General features: G+C 40.6%; 1 protein-coding gene across 1 annotated transcript in view; it reads left to right on the forward strand.

Moving 5' to 3' along the window:
• DMGDH (dimethylglycine dehydrogenase) overlaps positions 1 to 25,471 on the forward strand; it is a gene marked incomplete at its 5' end in the record, with an annotated part of 48,603 nt that extends 23,132 nt beyond the window's left edge. Inside the window, 6 exons of the mRNA XM_021379669.1 lie at positions 838 to 968; positions 3,521 to 3,738; positions 4,600 to 4,757; positions 5,836 to 5,895; positions 23,341 to 23,475; positions 24,702 to 25,471. Of these exons, the coding sequence (XP_021235344.1) occupies positions 838 to 968; positions 3,521 to 3,738; positions 4,600 to 4,757; positions 5,836 to 5,895; positions 23,341 to 23,475; positions 24,702 to 24,917 (918 nt within the window). The remainder of the gene's footprint in view (positions 1 to 837; positions 969 to 3,520; positions 3,739 to 4,599; positions 4,758 to 5,835; positions 5,896 to 23,340; positions 23,476 to 24,701) is intronic.

Raw genomic sequence — 25,471 nt, forward strand, 5'->3', positions numbered from 1 at the left:
TTCTCTCCAGCTTTGCGTAGATGTAGTGTGACTATCATTAGCTGGCATTGATAACACTTGCTGAATATATTTATGTTTTGAAGTTAAAGCAACGTTAAACAGGAAATTATGAAGACAAAGTGAATAGTTACTATAGAATTTAGAATAGTCACTGAGGGGAAAAAAAAGATAGCAAAACAAAGCAAACAGCTTATGAGAACACTTAGAAATCTAGCTTTCACAAAAGTTGATTATTTAAGCTGTCTGATTGCTGGTATCATTCATACTTGTCTGCATAATGAAGTAATGCAGTGAAGTTACCAGATGCAACATTTGTACCACAACTAGATTGAATGTGACTAGCATCAGACTGTGAAAGTTCAACTGCATACCTGTGCTATACTGGTGACTATATTCATGTAGTATGACGTTGTAAAAGAATGCCAGTACCTGCAATATTTTTACTTTTCTGTTCAGAAGACTGGAATCTGGGCACTGTCTGGGTGATTGTTAAGGTTCTCATGAAAGCAGAATTAAATAAGGAAGATAAAATTCTTTCTCTGGAATCAGACAAGAGCAACAGCTCTGGCACATATACATTTCTGTTTGTATAGATGATATCTGTAGGAACATGCATACATGTTATAGTCATAGTGAAGTACCTGTTGAAGTTTTGCCTTAAGGGAAAACATTTATACACAGAATCTGATCCAAGTGTACAGAGATGTAGTCAGTAACTGTATAAAATACCAAAAAGTTATTCTTTCAAGTAAATACGTATTTCCACGTATTTAATAATGATTAAGAATTCCGAGGTTTTACTCTGCATCCTTACTAACTAGAAATTGTACTCTATAGGTTGGTTCCACAAATATAAGTCATATGTTGACACCCAGAGGAAAAGTTTATGCTGAGCTAACAGTGTCGCAACTGTATCCAGGAGAATTTATGCTTGTAACTGGCTCAGGATCAGAACTTCACGATCTGAGGTAAATTTATTTTTTATACAGTAAGTGCATAATGCTATACAGTCACATTAATACAGAAATCTTTTTAATAAGTGCCAAATTCTTAGTAATTATTCAACATTCATCTCACTAGTTTCAAGATAATTCTGCTTATTCATTGATCTTGGTTTCTTAGAAACTTGGTTTAACTGAATCCTGAAATATAAGCAGTTGAATTTTGGGTTTAATGTTGGTGTAAAAGGTAGATAATTTACTAACAGTTATGTAATATACTTTAATCTAAGTAGTTCTCATTTTGTTATTGAACCTATTTGTATTTGGCATTGTAAAATGGAGTACAGCATGGTTGTTCCTTTCCAGTGTTTTCTCTTACGTAAAAAAGAGAATTGACTTTTAACGCGGATGACCCCAGAGGCACTGACCTTGCTAATAGAGATGGGGAGCAGTCTTTCTGATACTGTGATAATGTCTTCTGCTTTGGGCTCTAGGGCCACGAAGTGAAGTGGAAGAAAGGAGGTTGCAGGTTGCAGGTTGACTACATTTCATTTTTGTCAGTAAGATGCATTGGATTTTTTTTTTCAGTAAGATTCATATTTATAGTGTTATTAGCGGCTCTACACACGCAATACAAAAAAAAAAAAAGAATTTTTCTTACCTGTAATTTCTTACAAATCAGTTCTTCAAAGTGAATCAGTACATGAAAGCTGAAATTTACTGCCCTTACACATGATGCATAGTGCACTTTCATAACAGCCCCATGCTTGTAAAAAAGGGCAGGCCTAGCATATTTACTTCTAAAGAATTTCTGCAATGCTTTTTGGTACTCCCTGAGATCTTTAAACACTGTTTAACAAAACAGTAGTTTATAAGATTTTAAATATACCCCTTTCATTTACTTTGTGAACTTCCTGAAAAATGTACCCAGCTGTAGTTTTCAATTAGAGCAAGACACCAAACTAAACCGTCTGTCAATACTTTAAATACTGTATTCAGGAAGAAACAAGCCCATGTACATTTCTGTTAGCACAGAAGTTTATGTTGAGGTTCCTTATGTTCATATTGTTTGATGCTTACTCTTTTTGTATGTTGACATTTTATTAACACATCTGAATCCAAAAGCAGGTCTGTGTTCAGTCTTATGATATTGCTTCTTTCTCTTATCTTGATATTAGAAAAGTAGTCAGCATGGATTTGCCAAGAAGTCATGCTTGATCAACTTGATATGTTTCTATGATTTCTTTGTAGATGAGGGTAGGGCAGTGGGTATTATCCACCTCAGCTTCAGTACGAACTTTGACAGAGTCCCCTGTAAGATCTTTGTAGACAAGCTGTTGATGTATGAGCTACATGGACAGACAGCAGGGTGCATTGAAAACGGGTTGAATGGCTGAGCCCTGAGAGTGGTGTTCGGTGGTGCAAAGTCTGTCTGGAGGCGAGTAACTAGTGGTGTATCCCAGGGGTCAGCGCTGGGTCCAGTCCCATATAAAACATCTTCTTTATAATGATCTGAATGAAAGGGCAGAGTGCACCCTCAGCAGGTTTGCAGATGATACAAAACTGGGTAGGAGTAACTGATTTGCCAGAGGATTGTGCTGCCATTCAGGGAGACCTCAACAGGCTAAGCAAATGGGCTGAGAGCAATCCCATGAATTTCAACAGGAAGTTCCAACTTCTGCACATGGAGAGGAGCAAAAAATATAACAATAAATGCTGGAGGCCACCCAGCTGGAAAGCAGCTTGGCAGAAAAGGATCTCAGGATCCTGGTGGGCACCAGGTTGAACATGAGCCAGTAATGTGCCTTGCAGCAAAGAAAGCTGAGGGTATCCTGAGCTGCAGGAGGCAAAGTATCGTTGGCAGGTTGAAGGAGGTAATCCTTCCCTTCACCACTGGTGAGGCCACACATGGAGTAGTGTGACAAGTTCCGGGGTCTCCAGTAGAAGAGAGACATAGACATACTGGAGAGAATCCAACAAAGGGCCATTAAGTTGATGAAGGGACTTGAAGCTTCTCTCCTAGGGGGAAAGGCTGAGTGAGATGGGACTGTTCAGCCTGGATATGAGAAGGCTTAAAGGGAAACTTAGCAATGTGTATATAAACACCTGAAGGGAAGATGCAAAGAGCACAGAGCCACGCTCTTTTTAGTGGTGCAGTGTCAGGACAGGAGGTTCTGTCTGAACATCACGGAACAGTTCTTTTACTGTGCTGGTGACAGAACAATAGAACAGGCTGCCCATAGAGTCTTCTCCTTGGAGGTCTTCAGAAGCCACCTGTAACATGGTCCTGGGTACCCTGCTCTGGGCGTCTCTGCTTGGGCAGGGGTTGCAGTAGGTAGACCCAGATATCACTGCCAACCTCAACCATTCTGGGATTCTGTGAAATATTCTGTGAAATAGCATTCGACCTCTGTAAATTCTCTCACGTTCCTCACTGTACCTCAGACACTTGTGTTCTTTTATCAGTTGTCTCACCAGAAGTTGAGCAGTAAGAAAAAAACCCTTCGTTTTTAATCTTGCTATGGATCAGTTATATTTTGATACATAAAGTTAATATCGTTGTTGTGTTTTACATGCAGGTGGATAGAAGAGGAGGTAGTGAGAGGTGGATACAAAGTTGAAATAGAAAACATGACAGATGAAATGGGAGTACTTGGTGTTGCGGGTCCATATGCACGGCAGGTCCTCCAGAAATTGACAGCTGAGGATCTGAGTGATAGCTCATTTAAATTTCTCCAGTCCAGACATTTGAAACTCTCTGATATTGCTGTTACTGCCATAAGGATATCATACACAGGTAAGTGATAGAGAAGAAAGACTCTTAAAGAGGCAAAAAATAATATAATCAGTATAATCGAAAGTGTATTGAACAATAAATCTCACTGTATGTTCTTAAGTAGGTTCACCACACCTTTTTTATGTGTGAGGAAACCCAGTCCATTGATTTTTCAGACGTGATCTGGTCATAGTCGGTTCCAAATTTTCCAAGATCCTCGTCTCTGGAATACCGTACGGTGTAAATATTTATTTTACAGAACAAAAGGGCAGTTCTGATAACCTCTGAGGTATTTGCTGCAAAAACAACGACAGGAATTGGTTTTGGATTACCGTATATTTTTCATCAAGTGCTTTGAAAACTTAACACTGTTATTTTGGAATATTTGCTTTTCTGGGTTACTTTTTATTTCTTTTATATGTTAATCTCTATTGCAACAGAATGAATTCAGAGCATTCTGAAGCAACTGAAATTCATATTCTCCTTCTAGTGTGAAGTATGATCACTTTTTTGCTTATTTACACCGATACATTCGCTGTTCACTTGCTGATTCATCATCTGTTTATAATGTCTTAAGCTTCACCCCTCATTGTGACTTTGTTACATTACATGATCTTTTCTTGCCCTTTTTTTTTTGTCTTTTTTTCCCCCACTTAGATACCACTTAACAGTTTAAATTAGAATAATAATACCACTGCTTAAGATCTAGAGCATAAATCCTCTTGTGGTTCTTGCAGGGAATTTGACTTTCTGTATGATAGCAGAATTGACCCATGAGTTAACACAGTGTTGATCCCCACTTTTTACCAAAGAACAGACTGCATTTACCAGGATTGTTTCAATGCTGAGTTGATCAAACTGCTAATCTTGTTTGTCAAACAGGTGAATTGGGATGGGAACTGTATCATAGAAAAGAAGACTCAGTAGCTCTTTACAATGCAATCATGGATGCTGGCCAAAAAGAGGGAATTGACAACTTTGGAACATATGCTCTGAATGCTTTAAGGCTAGAAAAGGGTTTCCGAGCCTGGGGGGCAGAGGTCAGGAAGTAAAACTTTTTTATTATTCTTTCTGTTTCTTTATTTCACTATGACTATACAGCTTTTAGTCTGACTTAACAAAGATAGTATTTGTTTTTTGTTCCAGTTTCTAAGTTTAGCGTGAAAATAAATTTATTTTGAGCTGGAAGTACTGTAATTCTTAACAATGTCTTTTCTAAATGAAAAAATATCTACTGTACTCCATTGCACTGCTGGCAAAGAGACACTTGTGTTGATTCATTGATACTTTTGCCTCTTGTGTATAGCAAAATTATGAGGGCTTCACTGAGTTCTAGTCTGTTCAAATCAAGGACTTGGTGGATGGGTTCTGAAAATGTTTTATTTCTGTAATAATTATGTCATGAGAGGCCAATTATTCTTGCTTCATAATGTATTTGGAACGTACTCATTTACCATTTGTTTCTTTCTAGTGAATTTACTTACCCGCAGTAAAGAAATACTCAGGAGAGGTAGAGAACTTGGGGAAAAACAGAGGAATTCTGCTTATCTGAATTTTTTTCCTAATTCCTTTGGAAAGGAAAGGAATGAGGAAGATAAAATGCTGGGCATTTGGGAATACTTTTCCTTTGTTCACTGATAATTATTTTTATTCTTGCTTGTAATGCTGCCCAACAAACCATTATCCCCTCTTCCCTCAGTAGGAAGGCAGTAAGAAAACCTAGCATTGTATTTTATTTTTGTCTCTAGCTAGGGCATTCTGGTGTGTTACAGTTAATTTTTATAACCCAGTTATTCAGGCTGCTGCAGGTTCCACTCTACTTTGAAAAAAAAAAAGTCATTTCTGATTCAAATGTGTATTTACTTTGCACATTGGAACTTAAATGTATGATTTACGTATCTGCACTTTATGTTAAGGATAATACGATATTCTGCTTGAAATCACGTATTAGGAAGCTTACAGTATATTCAGATGGAAGTTGTACATAAGCAATGTGGATGACATCGACCCAGGAGTAAATAGAATGATGCATAGGACTTTTTTTCTTTTTTTTTTTAAAGTTAAAACCTGCTATAGTCCACCGTGTAGAGCTGGCTTTTGTTTTTTTCTTTTGAACAGATGAACTGTGACACTAATCCCTTGGAAGCCGGACTGGAATATTTTATAAAGCTAAACAAGGTATGTCCTACTGTTTTCAAAATGTTCCATTATGTGCAAAGTTATCCTTTTAAATATTTGAAAAGATTATTATCTGTAAATTATCTGTCATTATCTGTAAATTAAAACAGGCATTAGAAACTGAGCTGAACAACATTTTTTACAGTATATAGTATTAAGTACAGATTTAAATATATATATATATATATATTTCCATGATTCTAAATAACAAAAGTATATACTAGATCAGGAACTTGGAAGTACTGCATTTGATGTTGTCTATATAAAATATATCTATCCGAATTTATTTTTCTAGATAAATTTATTGTGTGCTTTTGAAAGCATATGTTATGTATGTAGAAGCTGAACAAACCTGTTCATATTGTGAAAATGTTTTACCTGCTTAGTCTTGTTAAAGGAATTATCTGTAGTATCAGTATCTCTGCCTACTGCTTTGGTATAGGAATCACTGAAAAAAAAATAGATTTTTTAGAAGAAATGCTGATTGACAATTCAGATATGAGTCAAATATGAGATTAATAGGAATAGTCAGCATGGACTCACCAAGGGAAAATCATTCTTGACCAACCTGATAGCCTTCTATGATGTCATCACCACCTGGGTAGATCAGGGGAGAGCAGTTGATGTCATCTACCTTGACTTCAGCAAGGCTTTTGCTGTCTCCCATGACATCCTGATAACAAAGCTGAGAAAGTGTGGGATAGATGAGTGGACGTTGACATGGATTGAGAACTGGCTGACTGGCAGAGCTCAGAGGGTGGTGATTGGCTGTGCAGAGTCTGGCTGGAGACTTGTGACTAGTGGTGTTGCCCAGGCGTCGGTGCTGGGTCCAGTCTTGTTCAGTATCTTCATCGATTACCTTGATGAGGGGATAGTGTCCACCCTCAGCAAGTTTGCTGATGATACAAAGCTGGGAGGAGTGGCTGACACACCAGAAGGCTGTGCTGCCATTCAGCAAGACATGGGCAGGCTGGAGAGCTGGGCAGTAAGAAACCAGGTGAGATTTAACAAAAGCAAGTGTAGAGTCTTGCACCTGGGAAGGATTAACTGCAAGTATCAGTACAGGTTGGGACATGACCTGCTGGAGAGGAGCTCTGCAGAGAAGGACCTGGCAGTCCTGGTGGACGACAGGTTGGCCATGAGCCAGCATGTGTGCCCTGGTGGCCAAGAAGGCCAGTGGGATCCTGGGGTGCATTAAAAGGAGCATGGTCAGCAGGTCAAGGGAGATGATCCTTCGCCTCTACTCTGCCCGGGTCAGGCCTCACCTGGAGTATTGTGTCCAGTTCTGGGCTCCCCAGTACAAAAAAGACAGGGATCTCCTGGAGAGAGTCCAGCAGAGGGCCACAAAGATGATAAAGGGCCTGGAGCATCTCCCCTGTGAGGAAAGGCTGAGCGACCTGGGTCTGTTCAGTCTTGAAAAAAGAAGACTCAGAGGGGATCTGATTAATAATATGATTAATATCTTAAGTGTGGGAGTCAAAGGGACATGGCCAACCTCTTCTCAGTGGTCTGAGAAGAATATGTGAAGACACTAATGTGCACAAAGCACTTAGTTTTTTTACTGTTCTGCACGCTTTTCTTCATGGTTACTCATATTGTAGACAAGTAGGTGTGAAGAGAACCTCTGTCATAGATGCAGGGTGTCAGCCTGAAAACATTTGCTAGTTTTGTCGAACAAATGTGTAGAAGGAAATAATCAGTGTTTATTTATTGGCTTAGAGAAGAGGGCAGTTGTGTCTGTATGTTGACACTGCAGAGGTACCTGAATTAACTCAGATACTGGAAGCAGACTAAACAGTGTAGCATGAAACACCATGTGAGATTATTTACTTTTCTTTTTGGCAGCTTGGAATGGTTAATCCCATTTCTAGTTACGATTTCCTGCCTCAGGTTTTGATGTCCGTTTGGCATTGGATAGACATCAGCATTTCCTACAGGACACCATGACTGAATAGAAAACTATTGTCCTATTGTCAAATAAGCTTTTTTTTCTTCTAAGAAAAAAAAAAAGGCCATAAGCAACACAGAAGCAACAGATTCTTGTTCAGCATCTTGGTCTGCAGGAAATGTCTGATGGGTTTGTAACTTTAACCATGCACCCCCAATTGCAGAAAGTGCTTATTTCTGTGTAGATTTAAACAAAAATAATCAACTCAGCTGATTATTGGATAGTGCTTCTTAATGCACAACAAATAGCTAAAATAGCTCACTTCAGTGTAAGTGAATCTTTTCTGGTAAGTCATGGAAATATAAACAGCTTATAAGTAGATTATAGTGAATGAAGAACCAAATGCCAGTGAAAGTAACACAGTCAAAATTATTTTAATTTCCACATGAGGACATTCAAAAACCTATGGAATAAATATAAAGAGATGCAAATTCTCAATAAAATCTTGATATGTCTTTGTGTTTACAAAGCTTAGTGTATGCATCATCTTCAGGCATGTAGAGGCTATTCATTTTATTTGTGGTAAGTAACATTGTCATGGTTTTTCCACCCCTTATTCCATATCACTACATCATGTCAATATATGTATGCAAACAAACAATAATTAACATGCATTACACACACAGAAATGTATACCTATATATACATAGACTTACTGACTGCACTCCCCCAGCATCAAATTCCCTTGTGGTATACACTGAACATCCCCATTCTTCTACAATACGACATGATCCATCTGTGAACAGGGCACATCACTCTGCTGGTGATGTTCCAAACTTTTTACCTTCAGGCCAGTCCATGATCACCTCTAAAATTCCTGGACGATTGAGGTTCCCCATCCGGGCTCGTTGCGTAATCAGCGCAACCCACTTACTCCAAGTGGCATCAGTAGCATGATGGGTGGAGGGAACCTTTCCCTTAAACATCCAGTTGAGCACCGGCAGTCGAGGTGCTAGGAGGAGCTGCGTCTCAGTTCCGATTACTTTGGAAGCAGCTCGAACCCCCTCATACGCGGCTAAGATCTCCTTCTCAGTTGGAGTGTAGCCCTCTTCAGACCCCTTGTAGGCTCGACTCCAGAATCCCGGGGTCGACCTCGGGTCTCTCCTGAGGCTCTTTGCCACAAACTCCAAGTGGGACCTTTCTCTCCAGCAGCAGTGTAGAGGATGTTCTTAACATCCTGTCCCATCCGTACTGGCCCCAGGGCCACGGCACGGGCTATCTCCTGTTTAATCTGCTCAAAAGCCTGCTGCTGCTCAGGACCCCACGTAAAGTGATTCTTCTTCCGCGTCACCTGATAAAGGGGGCTCACAATGAGGCTATAGTTTGGAACGTGCATTCTCCAAAAGCCCACTACGCCCAGAAAAGATTGCGTCTCTTTCTTATTAGTGGGCGGAGACATGGCAGTGATTTTGTCGACCACATTCGTTGGGATGTGGCGACGTCCATCTTGCCACTTAATACCTAGGAACTGAATTTCCTGTGCAGGCCCTTTCACTTTACTTCGCTTAATAGCGAAACCAGCTCGCAGGAGGACCTGGATTATTTGCTCTCCTTTCTCGAAAACTTCCTTTGCTGTATCACCCCACACAACAATGTCATCAATGTACTGTAGGTGCTCAGGAGCACCGCCCTGTTCCAGTGCAGTTTGGATCAGCCCATGGCAAATGGTTGGGCTGTGTTTCCACCACTGGGGCAAACGGTTCCAGGTATACTGAACGCCCCTCCAGGTGAAAGCAAACTGTGGTCTGCATTCTGTGGCCAACGGAATGGAAAAGAAGGCATTAGCAATGTCAGTGGTGGCGTACCGCTTGGCTGCTTTTGACTCCAGTTCATACTGGAGTTCTAGCATGTCCGGCACAGCAGCACACAGTGGGGGTGTGACTTCAGTAAGGCCACGGTAGTCTACCGTCAGCCTCCATTCTCCACTGGCTTTACACACTAGCCATATGGGGCTGTTAAAAGGTGAGTGAGTTTTGCTGATCACTCCCTGGCTCTCTAGTTGACGAATCAACTTTTGAATGGGGAGCAGGGAATCCCTGTTGGTGCGGTACTGCCGTCTGTGCACCATTTTTGTGGCAATCGGTACCTGTTGCTCTTTTACTTGTAGCAACCCCACCACAGAGGGATCTTCTGACAGGCCAGGCAAAATCGACAGCTGCTGAGTTGTCTGAGTCTACAGCAGCTATTCCAAAGGCCCATCGATACCCTTTGGGATCCTTGAAATGTCCCCTCCTGAGGTAATCAATACCGAGTATACTTGGAGCCCCTGGACCAGTCACAATAGGATGTTTTTGCCAGTCTTTACCAGTGAGGCTTATTTCGGCCTCTAACACGGTCAACTCTTGGGAACCCCCAGTCACTGCAGAAATGTAAACTGAGTCTGTCCCTTGGTGACTTGAGGGCATTAGAGTGCACTGTGCACCAGTGTCCACCAGTGCCTCATATTGCTGTGGTTCTGATGTGCCAGGCCATCGAATCCACACAGTCCAATAAACTCTATTATCCCTTTCCCCCCCCTGACTGGGGGCAGGGCCCCTCTCCTTGTTACCTCCCTTGTTCTTCTGATCAGGGCCCTTACGGCTTTTACCACATCCTGCAGCGACAGGAGCGGAGGATTTCGCCTTGGTGATTGATTTGGCTAGCAGTTCTTCTACCCATGCTTGTAGTGCAGGAGTGGGTTTTTTGTGCCACTTCTTCATGTCTTCTCCATGGTCACATAGGAAACGCCACAAGACAACACGCGACATAGTCTTGCTGTTGTCACTTGCTCGAGCTGGAGAATGTTTTCTTCTTCTAATAGCTGAGACGTTGGATGATGCAAATTGGGAGGAAAACAAATTGCTCAGCCCCTCCTGTAGGGTGTCTCGATAATCCTGATTGTCATCAGGTTTATCGTCATGAGGCAAAGAAGTCAGTTCCTCTATTATATCATCGTGATCACTCTCAAGTCTATCCAGCCTTTCAGTTACCTTTACAGTGGCAACTTGCAGAGGGGTTAAATGTAGCTCAAAGTCATGGAGCCTGAAAATCAGTTCACCCATAGGGGGTCTTCTTTCCCATCTGCCATACATGTCTGCTAATGTACCAGCGTACTTTTCTGGTGCAGTTCTTGTGAATGTACGCCACATGTCTGGTGTACACCTGATTCTCTCAGGATCATGCTCCTGGTTTGGATCATCAGGAATGAACCCAGGGTCATGTAACATTTCCACCACAGTACATTCTCTCAAATAATGGATGCCTTTTTCCATAGTAGTCCATTTCTTTGCCTCAGGCATCAGATCGTTTTTGAAGGGGTATTTTTCCTTCACAGCTAATAGCATCCGCTTCCAAAGGGTGAAGGACTCATCCTGGCATCTACTGATATCTCTGTCAATTGCTGAGTCTCTGGCAATGCTTCCCAGCTGGCGGGCTTCTGTACTGTCTAGCAGTGCACTGTTGGCCCCACTGTCCCAGCATCGAAGTAACCAGGTGACAATGTGTTCACCTGGGTGCCTTGTAAAGTCTTTTCTCAAGACTCGAAGTTCAGTCATTTTCAGAGGACAAGTAGTAAGGGTTTCAACGTCTCTTTCAGCTGTTGTTGCCCTGGTGGGCGTTGGTGACCGGGATCTCATTGAGGGCCCTTCCCCTGGACTTTGGGGTGGCTCCCCTGGACCTTCTGGCTTTGCTGTCTCCTGTTCTGAAGGAAGCAATATTCGTTTCACCTTCCATCCTCTTACAGGGGCAACTGAAATCAGTTATGGTACCTCCTGTGGTTGATCAGGCTGGTTGTTTTTCATGTTCTGTCTCTCAAGCTCAGCTTGGACCAACTTTTCTGTTACGGCATGAAAATTGGATTGGAGGGCGTGTAGTTCTGTTTGGAGACTGTTAAGCTGGGATTGTAGAGTGTCCCTCTCATTTTGGAAGGTGTCTCGCTCGGATTGGAGACAGTCGAGCTTGGATTGCAGAGTGTCCCACTCATTTTGGAAGGTGTACCGTTCCGATTGGAAGATGTTTTCCTGAGATTGGAGATTATTTCTTTCAGCTCGGAGATCTTCCTTTTCAGCTTGGAGAATTTCTTTCTCAGCTTGGAGACACTTTTGCTCATTCAGTACTTTCTGATGGAAACTCTCCCTTTCACTTTGAAAATTCTCCCTTTCCTTTTGGAAACTCTCTCTCTCAGCTTGGAAACAATCTATTTTGGTTTGGAGACCCTGTATTTCGGCTTGGAGACCCTGTATTTTGGTTTCAAAGTGTCTCTCCCTCTCTGGGATAGTACTGAATAAGGCCCAATAAGCATGAGCTAGGCCCCAAATGATTTGTGCCTCCTCAGATTCGCCAGAGCTATCACATCCCTGTCTCAAATATTCGCTTAGGATCTCAGGATCATCCAGGTGTTCAGGAGTAAAGTTCCATGACACCAGAGATGCCCATCTCTCTAAGGTCTCTCCCAATTTTCTCCACAGTCCCTGCCACTCAGTATCCTCTGGCTTTGGAGAAGGCTTCCTCAAAATATAGATACTGAGTGAAATGACTAGAATGATGAGTAGTGCGTTCAAGGAGATTAGCAACATGATCAAATGAGCATTCAAAAAATGCATCAAGGATTCAAAGGAGAGACTGGGAGACGGTTTTAGAATCACAAGTTCTGTAATATTAGCAGCTTCCTCTGGAGCTGTATGCCACATTGTATACAGTGTATACAGATACCAAGGCATTTCCATCAATGTTTTCAATTGCTTACATATACAAAAAACTCCATAGAGCAGCGTGGCAAGCTTAATAAAGGCCCAGTATGTTCTGAGCATTAAAAAAGAAATAATGATGGAATGCACTGCCTTAAAGGGCAGTTTTAAAAGAGAAATCAACATCTTTTTTTTTTTTTTCTCTTCACAAAGACAAGCTAGCAGCAGCCAGAAAAAAAAGTTTACAAAAAGTGCACAAAAGTTTACAAAATATCCCAGAGTATTGGCAGTCCGCCTGGACTTTTCAAGGTCACGTTTGCAGTTACAGCACCTGCAGTTTTGATAACGAAGCTCTCAGAAGCAAAGATTCGTCCTAAGAGCTGAAAAGCAATATTAGCTTCGTTCTAAAAGCTAAAAAAGCAGAATTTTTGCCCTTAATTTTGCCTTAATTTTGCCCGCATTCTCCACCGAAAAATGTCAGTGGTTTACGGGCGTTAGCCCGATTCCGTGACAAAGGAGGACAGGGGACCCACGGGCCCACGTCCCGGGAAAAGGGGAAAGGGGAAAAGGGTAGGGAGATGGCCCTCAGAGCAAAGAACAGACGGCTGGAGAGCGAGGTGCTGCCAAGACGAGAGACGGCGGAAAAGGGACGAGGTCTCATGATCCACAAGTTTTTATACTGCGAGCTTTTATCTTTTCCCTCCGGCTGGAAAATGGTAACAGAGGAGCAAAGTGCCGTGGGGGATGTAGTAGAACCAGGTACATTCACTACATGATGTTATGGAGTACCAATAACCGAAAATCATAAAACCATGACAAACATGAAAAAATCTTATAAGCTTAAGTTGGTGTTTCTTTCAGAATCTATTATAGCACAGCAGTAAGCAAACCTGTTTCCTCAAGATTCCTATGGTAGATTTCATTTTATCAAAAGCTGGAGAGGTAGCATTGTTCTAGATGTTTTTGTCTGGCTTCTTCTTCTTGTTTATTATTTTGTTGATGGTGTTTGTTCAGTGTGGAGATGAACAGGTTGATTAAATCAAAGTGGAGGGATGATAATAGAATTTCTAATTTAGTGTGCACATCATTTTTATAAATTTACAAGAAAATCTTCCTGTTTCAGGAGTTGAATTTTTTAAATATGTTGTCTCTGTATTCAACTATTTTTACTGAATGTTCTTTGTTAGACACTGTACTTTCTACTCATGAATAAACACTCTAATAATTACTAGTTATTCAGAAGGTCCTAATCAACGTTGTGGCAGGAAATTCTCAGGACGTCTTTAAAGAAGAAAAAGTTGCAACTGTTTTTGCATCGTATCCAAACTATGTTTTAGTTGTGCTACAAAATTTCTTATTTAACTGTCGGTATTTAACGTGCTATCTTGTATATACAAGGCTGCCATCTGCTGGGCAGTATCAGCTCACCGCAGTTTCGCGGGGGGAAGGCAGCAGATGACAGAAATCCTCGGGGATTCTGTTCTAATACACTCATCCAGGCCTGGATCTAAGAGGTTATCCAGTATTTAGCATTTTGTTCCTCTAGTAGGAAATAACTTTATCAGAGACAGTGTTTCTTTGTTGCAGTCCTGTTTATTAAGGCTATTTCTCTATTCAGATTTCTTTTTTTTTCCTTCCCAGATTATACATTACCCACAATCTCTATACCTTTGCGTTTTCTTAGGTCTCTGATACCTGCAGGTGTTTTTTTAACCTTCTGATTTATTTCCTTCTTCCTTCCCTGTCAGCTTCTCACTGTTTGTCTTATCTCCACCAATATTGCATTTAAATGCCAAACAATGCTTCTTAAACTGCAAGTCCTACCACTTCTTACTTGGCACTGGAATTCTATGGTGGCTGTTGCTATTTCACCTACTGGACATATTTTATTCCTTCTGTAGCAAGCTTAGTCTTACACATTCATGGTCTTCCCAATTGTTTGTCTCCTTCCTTTCCACTCTTCTAGAATACCCCTCAGCTGTATCAGCTGAACTCATTGTGTTACCGTATCATAGCATCGAAGAATATCTTGGATTGGAAAGGACCTTAAAGATTATTTACTTCCAACCCTTTACCATGCACAGGGCCGCCCCCCATCAGCTCAGGCTGCCCAGGGCCCCATCCAACCTGGCCTTGAACACCAGGGATGGAGTATCCACAGCTTCTCTGGGCAGCCTGTGCCAGTGCCTCACCACCCGAAATCATGGTTTAAAGTGATATGTCCTGAGTAATTAAAGCACAAAAAAAAATATTCGTTTAGGAAAAAGGTTTTTTTTGCATCATTTTACAGATGCAGTATTGGTAAAGAACACCAACAAAAGGTTGAACTGGCCCAGCCACAGAGGCCTTCTCTCCAAAAGGGAGCACTAGCAGAGTTATTAGTTCTGCCATGGTCCTCTGTGTCTCTGGCCACAAACACCACTGATGCTAGGTGACAAGCTGGATGAAAACTGGTAGCCAATAAAATAACGACTTTTAGCCCTTTGTGTATGTTTTCTTAATTGAATTTTTGTTTTACTTAAACAATTATTGACTTCAAAATGATCCTGTGTTTGCAGGACCATAGCAAGTGATAAATTGTTATTTTCTTGTTTCTAAAATGCAGTATAATGTGTATAGGGCAGGCTTAATCAATGGAATGCCTGGCAATTGCTGACCAGGTGTGCTGGAGGCACAGCTCCAGCTCTTTGATGTTGGTGAACTTGCAAGACTTTCTGTAATTCCCCCTTTTGCCAATGTCTGTTCTGCACTGCCTTTCACCGACTTGCATCCCATATGTTCAGAGAAGAATGAACATAGTAGTAATTACTGACTCCACTCTACAATCCAGAATAAGGTTCACTTTTGTGCCACTTCTTCTTCAAGCAAGAAAAGAAGATAGGAGTGGAAATTTAGGAGAGAAATCATACACTGTAGTTGTTACATTTGATGTCCAGAGAGGTCATGAAAACAAAGGATTTATCCCATCAGTTTACACAGGGTATGAAAATATCTGCAGGGATTTTGTTGTCTGTACAAAACGCACGCTTGGGTCACTCCCACCATGTTCATTGAGTCACATAAAGCTGTAGCCACCCACCAAGCTAGGAATTTTGAGCCAAAATAATTCATCAGCAGTTCATTTCATATCAGTTTCTTAGAGCTGGTTGTTTGCATACCAGAAGGGCTCAGGCAGACTGAATGAAAGATGAGGTGATGCAGGTGCCATACATACTGACTGGCCATATCTCCTTTAGAAAATTGTTTCATGCAGTATAAACTGCAGCTTTGGTTTGTTGCTGAAAAATAAATTTATCAAATATTTGCCAACTGTGGAGGAAAATGATCTTCAGCTATCACCCTCTGATACTATTTGGAGCGTTACTCTGAAATTATTCAAGAGCATTCAAGTAAAAATAATTATTTTCAAAATACTGCATTGATGCTGTCTCCAGTGTGTTGTAGTGCCATGGTTATAGCAGGTTGCAGCATCTGTTGGTGCTGCCTTACTCAGTTGGGTGCCTTTGTGTACATAATTTGGCTGTACACCCACATGCATAAGTATGATTCCAAATAAATTACGTTTCATTATTAAAAGAGATTTGCATATCTTTGCTGCCAATTATTTTTTAAGGGATATGATGATTTTCTTCCAAGAAACCCAGATTTCATTCCACTAAGCAGCACAATTTAAAAAAGAAAATTTAAGGTTTTATACGCAATTTGTATTTCTTGGCTTTCCTTAAGCAACTTACTGAAGAACTGGAATTAGGATTTGTAAGCCTTAGAGCGAACACCAAGCACGTTTGAAATGTGAGTTAAACTTTTCAGGATACATCACAGAGCTTAAAATCACCTTATTGGTTAATGTTTTTTTTTAAAAAAACTCTTTTTTTTTTTTTTTTTTTTAAAAAAACTCTTTTTTTTTTTTTTTTTTGAAAGTGCTCTTATTTTGTGCTAACACACAGTAACTGACACAAGATGAAAGCCTGATGGGGAGAATGGCAAGACAAAATGTATCTATGATATATTAATAGATTAGATAACCTATGGCCTCCCTTAAACTGTATGCTATTTGAAAATCTTAACTGATTTGTTATTGTGATACAATTTTCCTGTACAAACAGTATATAAAGAGCTAAACACTTCTTTTTTTGCTTCTATCTGGTGCAATGCACTTAAACTAAAGAACATGAAGCTAAACACTAACTATTGTCCTAATCATGATTCTTTTTACTTACTGTGAAAAATATTACTTCTGCCCCAGCTTAATGTTTTGGGAGCATGTGCCAAGTTAATGGAAAGTCTTCTGTATTTTAGGTGTAATCTAATGAGAATCATTAAGTAATGAAAGTACTATATTGTTACTCCATTTCATGTTTTTTTTTTTTTAATTGAAGAGACCATAGGAACAAATACAAATTTGACATTAGTTTGAGATTGTATTTATTTAAGATTTCCCTTTGTTCCTTCTTTATTTTCCTTTCTTTTTTATTTTGCAGAATATTCTGTTAATGATTTGTGCTAGTTTGAATGGGATTTCATCTTGCATTATATTTAATGCAACAACCTAAAAGAAATAGAAACTCAACATACTGATTTTCTCCAAAAAAGAGGAAGAAGTTACGAAGAATAGACAATGTTAATTTGAATTAATCACTTTCTATTGCATCAATGCTTATAGATATCTAAAGTGTGGGAGTCGAGTGGATGGAGCTAGGCTATTTTCAACAGTGCCCAGCCCAAGACAAGGGGCAATGGGCACAAACTGGAACACAAAAAGTTCCATATGAACATGAGGAAAAACTCCCTTTACTGTGAGGGTGACAGAGCACTGGAACAAGCTGCCCAGGTTGTGGAGTCTCCTTCTCTGGAGATACTTCAGATCCACCTGGACATTTTCCTGTGCAGCCTACTCTAGGGAACCTGCTTTAGCAAGGGGTTGAACTCTATGATCTTGGGAGGTCTCTTCCAACCCCTGCAATTCTGTGATACGAATATTCATTCTTGAAGACTGTGTGTGTGTGTGTGTGTGTGTGTGTGTGTGTGTGTGTGTGTGTGTGTGTGTGTGTGTGTGTTTTGCAGAGTTTGAATTCTAGGTTACCTTTAGGTTATTTTTCCAAGGCAGAATTCTAATAATAAGAAAAATGTTAACCTTCAAGGAATATAAATCAGCAAACAACAAGCCCATTACATAAAAGCTATCAAATCCGTCTCCGGTTAGCATACAAAATATAATGATGTATTCCAGGCTGAAGGTCTGGCCCAGTTGAAATTAATTTGGCAAGAATTTCATTTTGTGTCCATAAAGAACAGGCAAAGAACAATCCAGAAATACATAGATAATAAAACCTGCAAGCTGCTTGGAGTTTTCCATAATGGTTTCCCTGGAAGTCAAAGAGTCTTTTGCTGTCAACCTTAAGGTTCCAGTGATTAGTAGATTAACAGGAGCTAACTATCATCTATACAGCTATTCTTGAAGAGAGCCCTTAGAGCAGTATTTATATGCTACCAGGTCATACTCAAGGCTCTCATTATGATTGATGCATTCACTTTTATGGAACAGTTCATCTGTTTGTAAATGAAAAACTTACAGAGGTATCAACAAACTGGAAATCTTGAATTCAAAAAAAAAAAAAAACAATACACACACACACAGATGAAAATGATACGTGTTTTAAGGGCTTTCAACTCTCTCTATATTTATGCACTCAGAAGTACCTGAATACTACAGGAAAAAAAAAAAAGCTATTCTGTCAGTACAGCACTATCTGTGTCAGTGTGGTGTGATACTGCATTCCCCAAGTCATATGTTACAATTCTTTTTTTCTGGAAAACGTGAGGGTGCCTCAATAGAGCACAGTAAAAGAATACTGCTGGAATCTACTTCTGAGTGAATCCTGTCACCACTCAGATTTTACTAAGAGACCTACATATGGGAATTTAAAGATATTCTTAGTGTCATTTCAGATGTCTTAGTCAGAAATATCCAGACTGTGCTGGTAAATATGACACAAGACAGAAGGGAAACCTAACTTCTTGGTCGGGGGGCCCTAGGGCACATGCCATTTTATTTGAGTTCTTGTGTTTACTTCCACAGTTACATTCCTTGGGACTAAATACCATACACTACATTGGCATGCTGGGGGCTGGGAGGGAGCTTGATTCAGTGCTAAGCTCACTTGTAGAATATTTGCTGCCTAGATATCTGTCTCATGCAGAGTGTTTTACTCTGTGTGATGTGCTGTGGTATACCATCTTATTTGTGTTTCTAGTTGTAGGTGATTCCTTTTATAAATATTCCTGTGTAACACAAAAGCAATTCTGTGAAAAGTGACAGGGAACCACCCATTTGCTAGCTACTGTCTTATTGGAGATCACTGCGTTATATTTTTCTAGCAGCATCCTGAGAGTTCTAAAATCAGTCTTTGTCTGATCCCGGCTATATTTCATGCTGCCCTTCAAAATGGAGCGTTCATGATACTTACATGTAACATCCGCCTTTATTTTCAGTAGGTCCACACTGATTTTCAGACTAACTGACCCTTAGCTAGGTCATGACATCTGCTGTATTCCACCATTGCTTGTACAGTCCAATCTTTCAAAAGTCTTCAGTGCTTTAGTAGTTTCTTCTGAGCCTACAAATAGACTTCTGTGAATGTACAGAAATAAGAACACATTCTAACTGTGCAGTAATGTATTCCAAGGACAAGTACAATACATTTTGCTTGTAATTCTGACTGCTATTACTGTAAAATAATGATTCAGTGCTGACGCACAAGGAGCAGCTTCCAGTGTACAGAACTTTAGAACCTGGTATTTTGAATATCAGCAGTCTTTAAGCAGAGCACTCATTACAAGTGTATTTCAAATAACTGCTAGGATCTATGTGCTGTAATTCTTTTCAGAAATTGAAGAACAATACCAGAAATGGTATCTTGGCATTTTCAACATTATTTCTTTCATTTTCTCATTAGTACTCATTAATGACTAGAAATTCTGCTTCAGAAGTACAAGAATTGTCACAGTGACCTAGGACCATGTGTCTTAAAATGGCTTTCACTGCTGCTCATCTCAGCAAAGGCTGAAAAGCTAGGTGAACTTTTAATTGCTATTATGTTTCTTGCCCACAGGGCAGGATAATCATCCTGCATCTGGCAAATTAGTTGACTGCAAATTTTTTGTTCTGTCTGACCTATGCCTTTAGAGAAAAAGAAAAAAAAAAAAAGAATAGCAAATCTTAGAATGGCTTAGGTTGAAATGTACCTCAAAGATGATCAAGTTCCAACCCCACTGCCATGGCAGGGTTGCCAGCCACTAAATCAGGCCCTAGGTTAGGCTGCCCAGGGTCCCATCCAACCTGGCCTTGAACACCTCCAGAGATGGGGTATCTACAGCTCCTCTGGACAACCTGTTCCAGTGTCTCACCACACTCTAAGTGAATTTTTTTCCTGACATCTAATCTAAGTCTCCTCTTTCTTAGTTTAAAGCCATTCCCCCTTGTTTTGTCACTGTCTACCTGTTTAAAAAATCGACTTCCCTCCTCTTTATAAGCTCCCTTTAAATACTGGAAGCAGCAGCTTTCCCTGCTGGCCACCCCTCTTTTGATGCAGCCCAGGATACTGTTCGCCTTCTGGGCCACAAGCACCACTGCTGGGTCATGCCAAGCTTTTCATCCATTGGAATTCCCAAGTCTTACTCTCAGTTTCTCCCAGTCTTTATACATGTCTGGGACTGCCCTGACTCAAGTGCAAAACATTGCATTTGGTCTTTTTGAACCTCATCTGGTTCACGTGGGCCAACTTCTCAAGCTTGTCCAATTCCCTTTAGATGGTATCCCTTCCTTCTGTCATATCAAATGCACCAGTCAGCTTGGTGTCATCCGCAAACTTGCAGAGGGTGCGTCCAATCCCATCGTCTGTGTCACTGATAAAGATGCTAAAGAGCGCCCATCCCAAGACAAGCCTGTGGTGAAAATCACTCATTATTGGCCTCCACATGGACATAGAATAATTGACTGGATCAATACTCTGGCTGTGGCCTTCCTCCTAGTTATTTATCCACAAAATAGTCCATTCTTTGAACACCTGTCTCTCCAATTCAAAGGTAAGGATGTGGTGTGGGACTGCATCAGAGGTCTTGCACTAATCGTGGTAGATGACATCAGTTGCCCTTCCTTTGTCCACTGATGCTGGCACTACGTTGTAGAAGGTCACTAAACTGGTTGGACATGATTGGCTCTTGGTGAAGCTGTGCCAGCTCTCTTGGATCACCTCCTGATCTCACATGTGCCTTAGAATAGCTTCCAGAAGGACCCACTCCATGATCTTCCAAGGCACAGAGGTAAGACTTACCAGTCTGTAGTTCCCTGGGTCTTCCTTTCCCCCTTTCTTAAAAACAGGAGTGATGTTTCCCTTTTTCCAGTCACTGGGGACTTCACCTGACAGCCGTGACTTTTCAAATATGATGGAGAGCAGTTTGGCAACCACATCAGCCAATTCATTCAGGACCCTAGGATGCAAGTCATCAGGCCCCCTAGACTTACATATGTTCCGTCTCATGAGGCAGTCTCAAGAGTTGCTCTTCTCTTACAGTGGGAAGGATTTTGCTCCCTCAACACTCATCTAGAGGTTCAGGGATTAGAGGTTCAGGGATGGCACAAGAGATGGCACAGAGAGGCACAAGAAGCCTGACTGCCAGTGAAGACTGAGACAAAGAACTCTTTGAGTACCTCAGCCTTCTTGTCTGTTGAAGCTAGTTTTCCCTTCTCATTTATCAGAGGAAGTACACTCTTCTTTGCTTGTTCAGTGTACCTGTAGAATCACTTCTTATTATTTTTCACATCCCTCACCAAGTGCAGTTACATCTGTGCCTTGGCTTTTCTAATCCCATCTCTGCATGTCCGGACAGCATCCTTGTATCCTTCCCTGGCCACCCATCCCTGTTTCTGCTGCCTGCACGTGTCCTAATCCCTCAGCTTCAACAGCAGGTCCTTGCTCAGCCCTGCTGGTTTCCTACCTCCTCTGCTTGTTTTGCTATACTCAGGGACAGAGACTCTTGTGCTCTCAGAAAGGCATCCTTAAAGAGTGGCCAGCTCTGCTCCAGTTGTTTGTCCCTAAGGATAGCTTCCCAGGGGATCTCATCTAGTAATTCCTTAAATAGCCTGAGATTTGCTCTCCTGAAGCTCAGGATCCTGACTTTGCTTTTTGCCAGGGCCATCTTCCTCATGATCACAAACTCTACCAGGGCATGCAGCCCAGAGTACCTCCAATCTTAATCTCTTTAATAAGCTTCTCCGAGTTGGTGAGCACCTGGTCCAGTAATGCTTCACTCCTGGCAGATCTGTCCAGTGCCTGGACCAGGATGTTATCCTCAGCACAGCTTGCCCATGTTGCTTTCCAAGCAGTCATCCGAGTGGTTTAAAATCCCCCATCAAGATGAGAGCCTATGAGTGCAATGCTTCTTGTAGTAGAAGCAAGAAGGGCCTCATTAATATGCTCCCCTTGGTCAGGTAGCCTGTAGCAGACCCTGACATCAGATATCCTTTATTGGTTCAGTCCCTGATTTTCACCCAGAAGCTCTCAACCTGATTATGGCAGTTTCTCTGATGCAGCTCTTTGCACTCTATCCTCCTCTTCATGTAGAGGGAGATTTCCCTGTCTCTCCTTCCCTGACTATTTCTTCTGAAAAATTTGTAGCCCTCGATCATCATGCTCCAGTCATGTGAATCATCCCACCATGTTTCTGTGATTGCAATTAGGTCATAGTTTTCTAATTATGCTGCGACTTCCAACTCTTCCTGCTTGTTTCCCATGCTATGTGCATTGGTATAGACACATTTCAGTCAGGCTATTGGCAGTGTTGAAAAGGACTTCCTCGTGGCACTTGAGACATTCTGTCCAGCACCACAAAGTCTCTAAGAACTCTTCCTATGGCTTGTTTTTCCAATTTATTCCCAGCTAATCAAGCAAGGGAGTTGTCTGATTTACATCTAAGACTTAAATAGTAGTGTGAGAAAAGTCAGGCTTACAGCCACTGGTAGGCAAAATAAGCTCATATCACCGATCCTGGCCATGGAATCAAGCTAGCTCAGCCAGCTCAACACCACTGCATACAATAAACACTATCTTATATATCTTTTATTTTTCAGAGATTTACAGATAGCTCTCCCAGTACTTGTCACACATTTATGCAGTCTGCTTCTAAAAAGGTGAAGATCTACATGTATTTTACTAGGCAAGCTAAAAAAAGGAACTCCAAATGGCAGTATTATTCTGTAGCTAACATGCTTTATTGTCTCTTAAAATGTCAGTTACGGGTTTTTTCCCCATACATAGGTTAAAACAAGAATATGGAGTAAACTGCCAGATTTGCACCCTGGCACAGAGGTACCAAAATGAAATTGTAACAAGTAATAGCAGTGGTTGCTGATACCATCAAAAAGGATGTGTGTCCACAGAGGGATGCCAACAGTTTACGGTTTGGTATTCCCATTTTTTTAAATTGAAGCTGAAATAAAACTTAACCATCTGACTCACAATTTTAACTGGGCGTATGGTCTTGTAACATCCATCTTGCTACATGCATTCCTACAGATATGTTGGAATTACACTGAAAGACTGGGATGTAGTAGAATTAATATATTGAATAAAATTACCAAGATGTAATGTATCAATATAAAAACATCAAGATACAAGAGATAATGTCTGTCAAAAAATTGATGTAATCTGTATTTCATACAGAATGCTTAAGTGCCAGGAAAATGAATGAAGACAAATATAAATGTTTTTTATCTCTGACCTATTTGCAGAACCTGAGTAACCTGAATACCATCATTATCTTATATTTTCTCAGCCAGCAGACTTTACAGGAAAGAAAACATTGAAGCAGATTAAAGAAAAGGGACTCAAACGACGACTAGTTTATCTCACCCTGGAAACAGATGATGTTGATCCAGAGGGAAATGAAAGTGTGTGGCATAATGGCAAGGTAATGACTATAGATCATGTTACAAGAAACTGAAGTTAATTCATTGTCAACGGTTTACGGGCGTTAGGCCCGATTCCGTGACAAAGGGGACGGGGGACCCAAGGGCCCACGTCCCGGGAAAAGGGGAAAGGGGAAAAGGGTAGGGAGATGGCCCTGAGAGCAAAGAACAGCGGCAACAATCTGAGGAGAAACAAACTAATTTACTAAATAAAGTATCGGAATGCAAAACAACACACTATAATACAATATAATTACAATTTAAGCTGATAAATCCAACACAGAGAGAGAGAATGTCCCAAAGTCAAGGTAGGCCTTACTCTACTACCGACAATAAGACGGCTGGAGAGCGAGGTGCTGCCAAGACGAGAGACGGCGGAAAAAGGGACAAGGTCTCGTGATCTGCAAGTTTTTATACTGCGAGCTTCTATCTTTTCCCTCCGGCTGGAAAATGGTAACAAAGGAGCAAAGTACCGTGGGGACTGTAGTAGTCCTTCTCTTCTGAGAACTAGGTATGTCCACTACATGATGTTATGATCTGGAATACCAATAACCAAAAATCACAAAACCATGACATTCATGAACAGAATCTAACTTCATATTTCAACTGTGAATGTAACGTTTTTGTTTTACTAGCACAGAAGAATTTAAAGCTATGATACCATTTTATAATCTCAGGTAAGAAGCAGCATTGTTTATGTATAGAATACTGTCACAGAAACAGGAATAGAGGAGACTGAAGTGTGGTCATCCATTCACTGAATTATCCACTAAGTCGTTCTGGAAGTTCATCACTGTTCTAAGATAATTTCTGTTATCTGCTTGAAAAAAAAAAAAATCAACAGTGAAGCTTAGGCATTCACACTTCAGTTCAGATTATGCACTGAAGCACTTATCAGCAATTAAATCATTGCGTATCCACTATATATATAAATTGTATATATACATGTGTGTAGTGTTTGTTCCTGGTGAAAACTGAACTGAACACAACAGGAAGTAAACTTTTTTTCAGGGAGCAAAAGCTTACCAGTTTAAGGTGATGCCATTCACAGAGAATGTTATGAACTGCATGAAGCACTTGAAATTTACTTCACATATAAAGTATACAATCCAAAATTAGTATCTGAGGTGTAAAACTGAAAACAAACAAACAAAAAAGACAACCAATGAACAAACTCAACATATATTGTATATATGCATTAAGGATTTGTTGTTGTTGTTGTTTTCAGGTAATTGGCAACACCACATCTGGAAGTTTCAGCTATAGTGCTCAGCAGAGTCTGGCTTTTGCATATGTTCCCACAGAGCTCAGCAAAGTTGGACAGAAGTTGGAAGTTGAACTTTTAGGAAAAAATTATTCAGCAACTGTTATACAAGAGCCACTGGTGCTGACTGAACCAACAAGAACACGCCTTCAGAGAAAGGGTCAAAGTCCCAAAGTATAAACACAGATGAGAATACAGGAAATTGTGCAGTATGAAATAGTTCCTTTTATATGCATGCAATTAAGAGAATTAAACTACTCAGGTTCCTTAATTACTGAACTTAAGAACCTCATTGCCATTCTTCACTGACAAATTTGATGGCATTCCCCCCTTGCTTCCTTGTATGGGTTGTTCATATCAGATATCTGAGCACAGCTCATGGACCAGTATGTGTTCACTCTTCTCAGTAACAGCTGGGAGCAGAAAGTGGCTGGGAATGTGCAGATCCTAGATTCAGCTTGCTCAGACACTGGCTGGCAGATCTGAATTCAGGTAGAGGACAAAGCTGCTCTCAGTATTGACTAATAGCAAATTCTTCCTTCACATGGAGACTCACAGTTCCTCCATCTGACGTTGGGGTAAAGTAGCTTATTCTTACAGCTGGTTATGACTTCATAAACATGTCATCAAACTAATATCACTGTTCTGCACAGAAATGCTCTCTAAAGAATTGAAATCTATTCCATAAATCATTAAAATGTAATAAAGAGAATATTAAAGGCAAAATGAATTGC

Source organism: Numida meleagris, chromosome Z (genome assembly GCF_002078875.1).
Source record: "Numida meleagris isolate 19003 breed g44 Domestic line chromosome Z, NumMel1.0, whole genome shotgun sequence".
Classification (NCBI taxonomy): Eukaryota; Metazoa; Chordata; class Aves; order Galliformes; family Numididae; genus Numida; species Numida meleagris.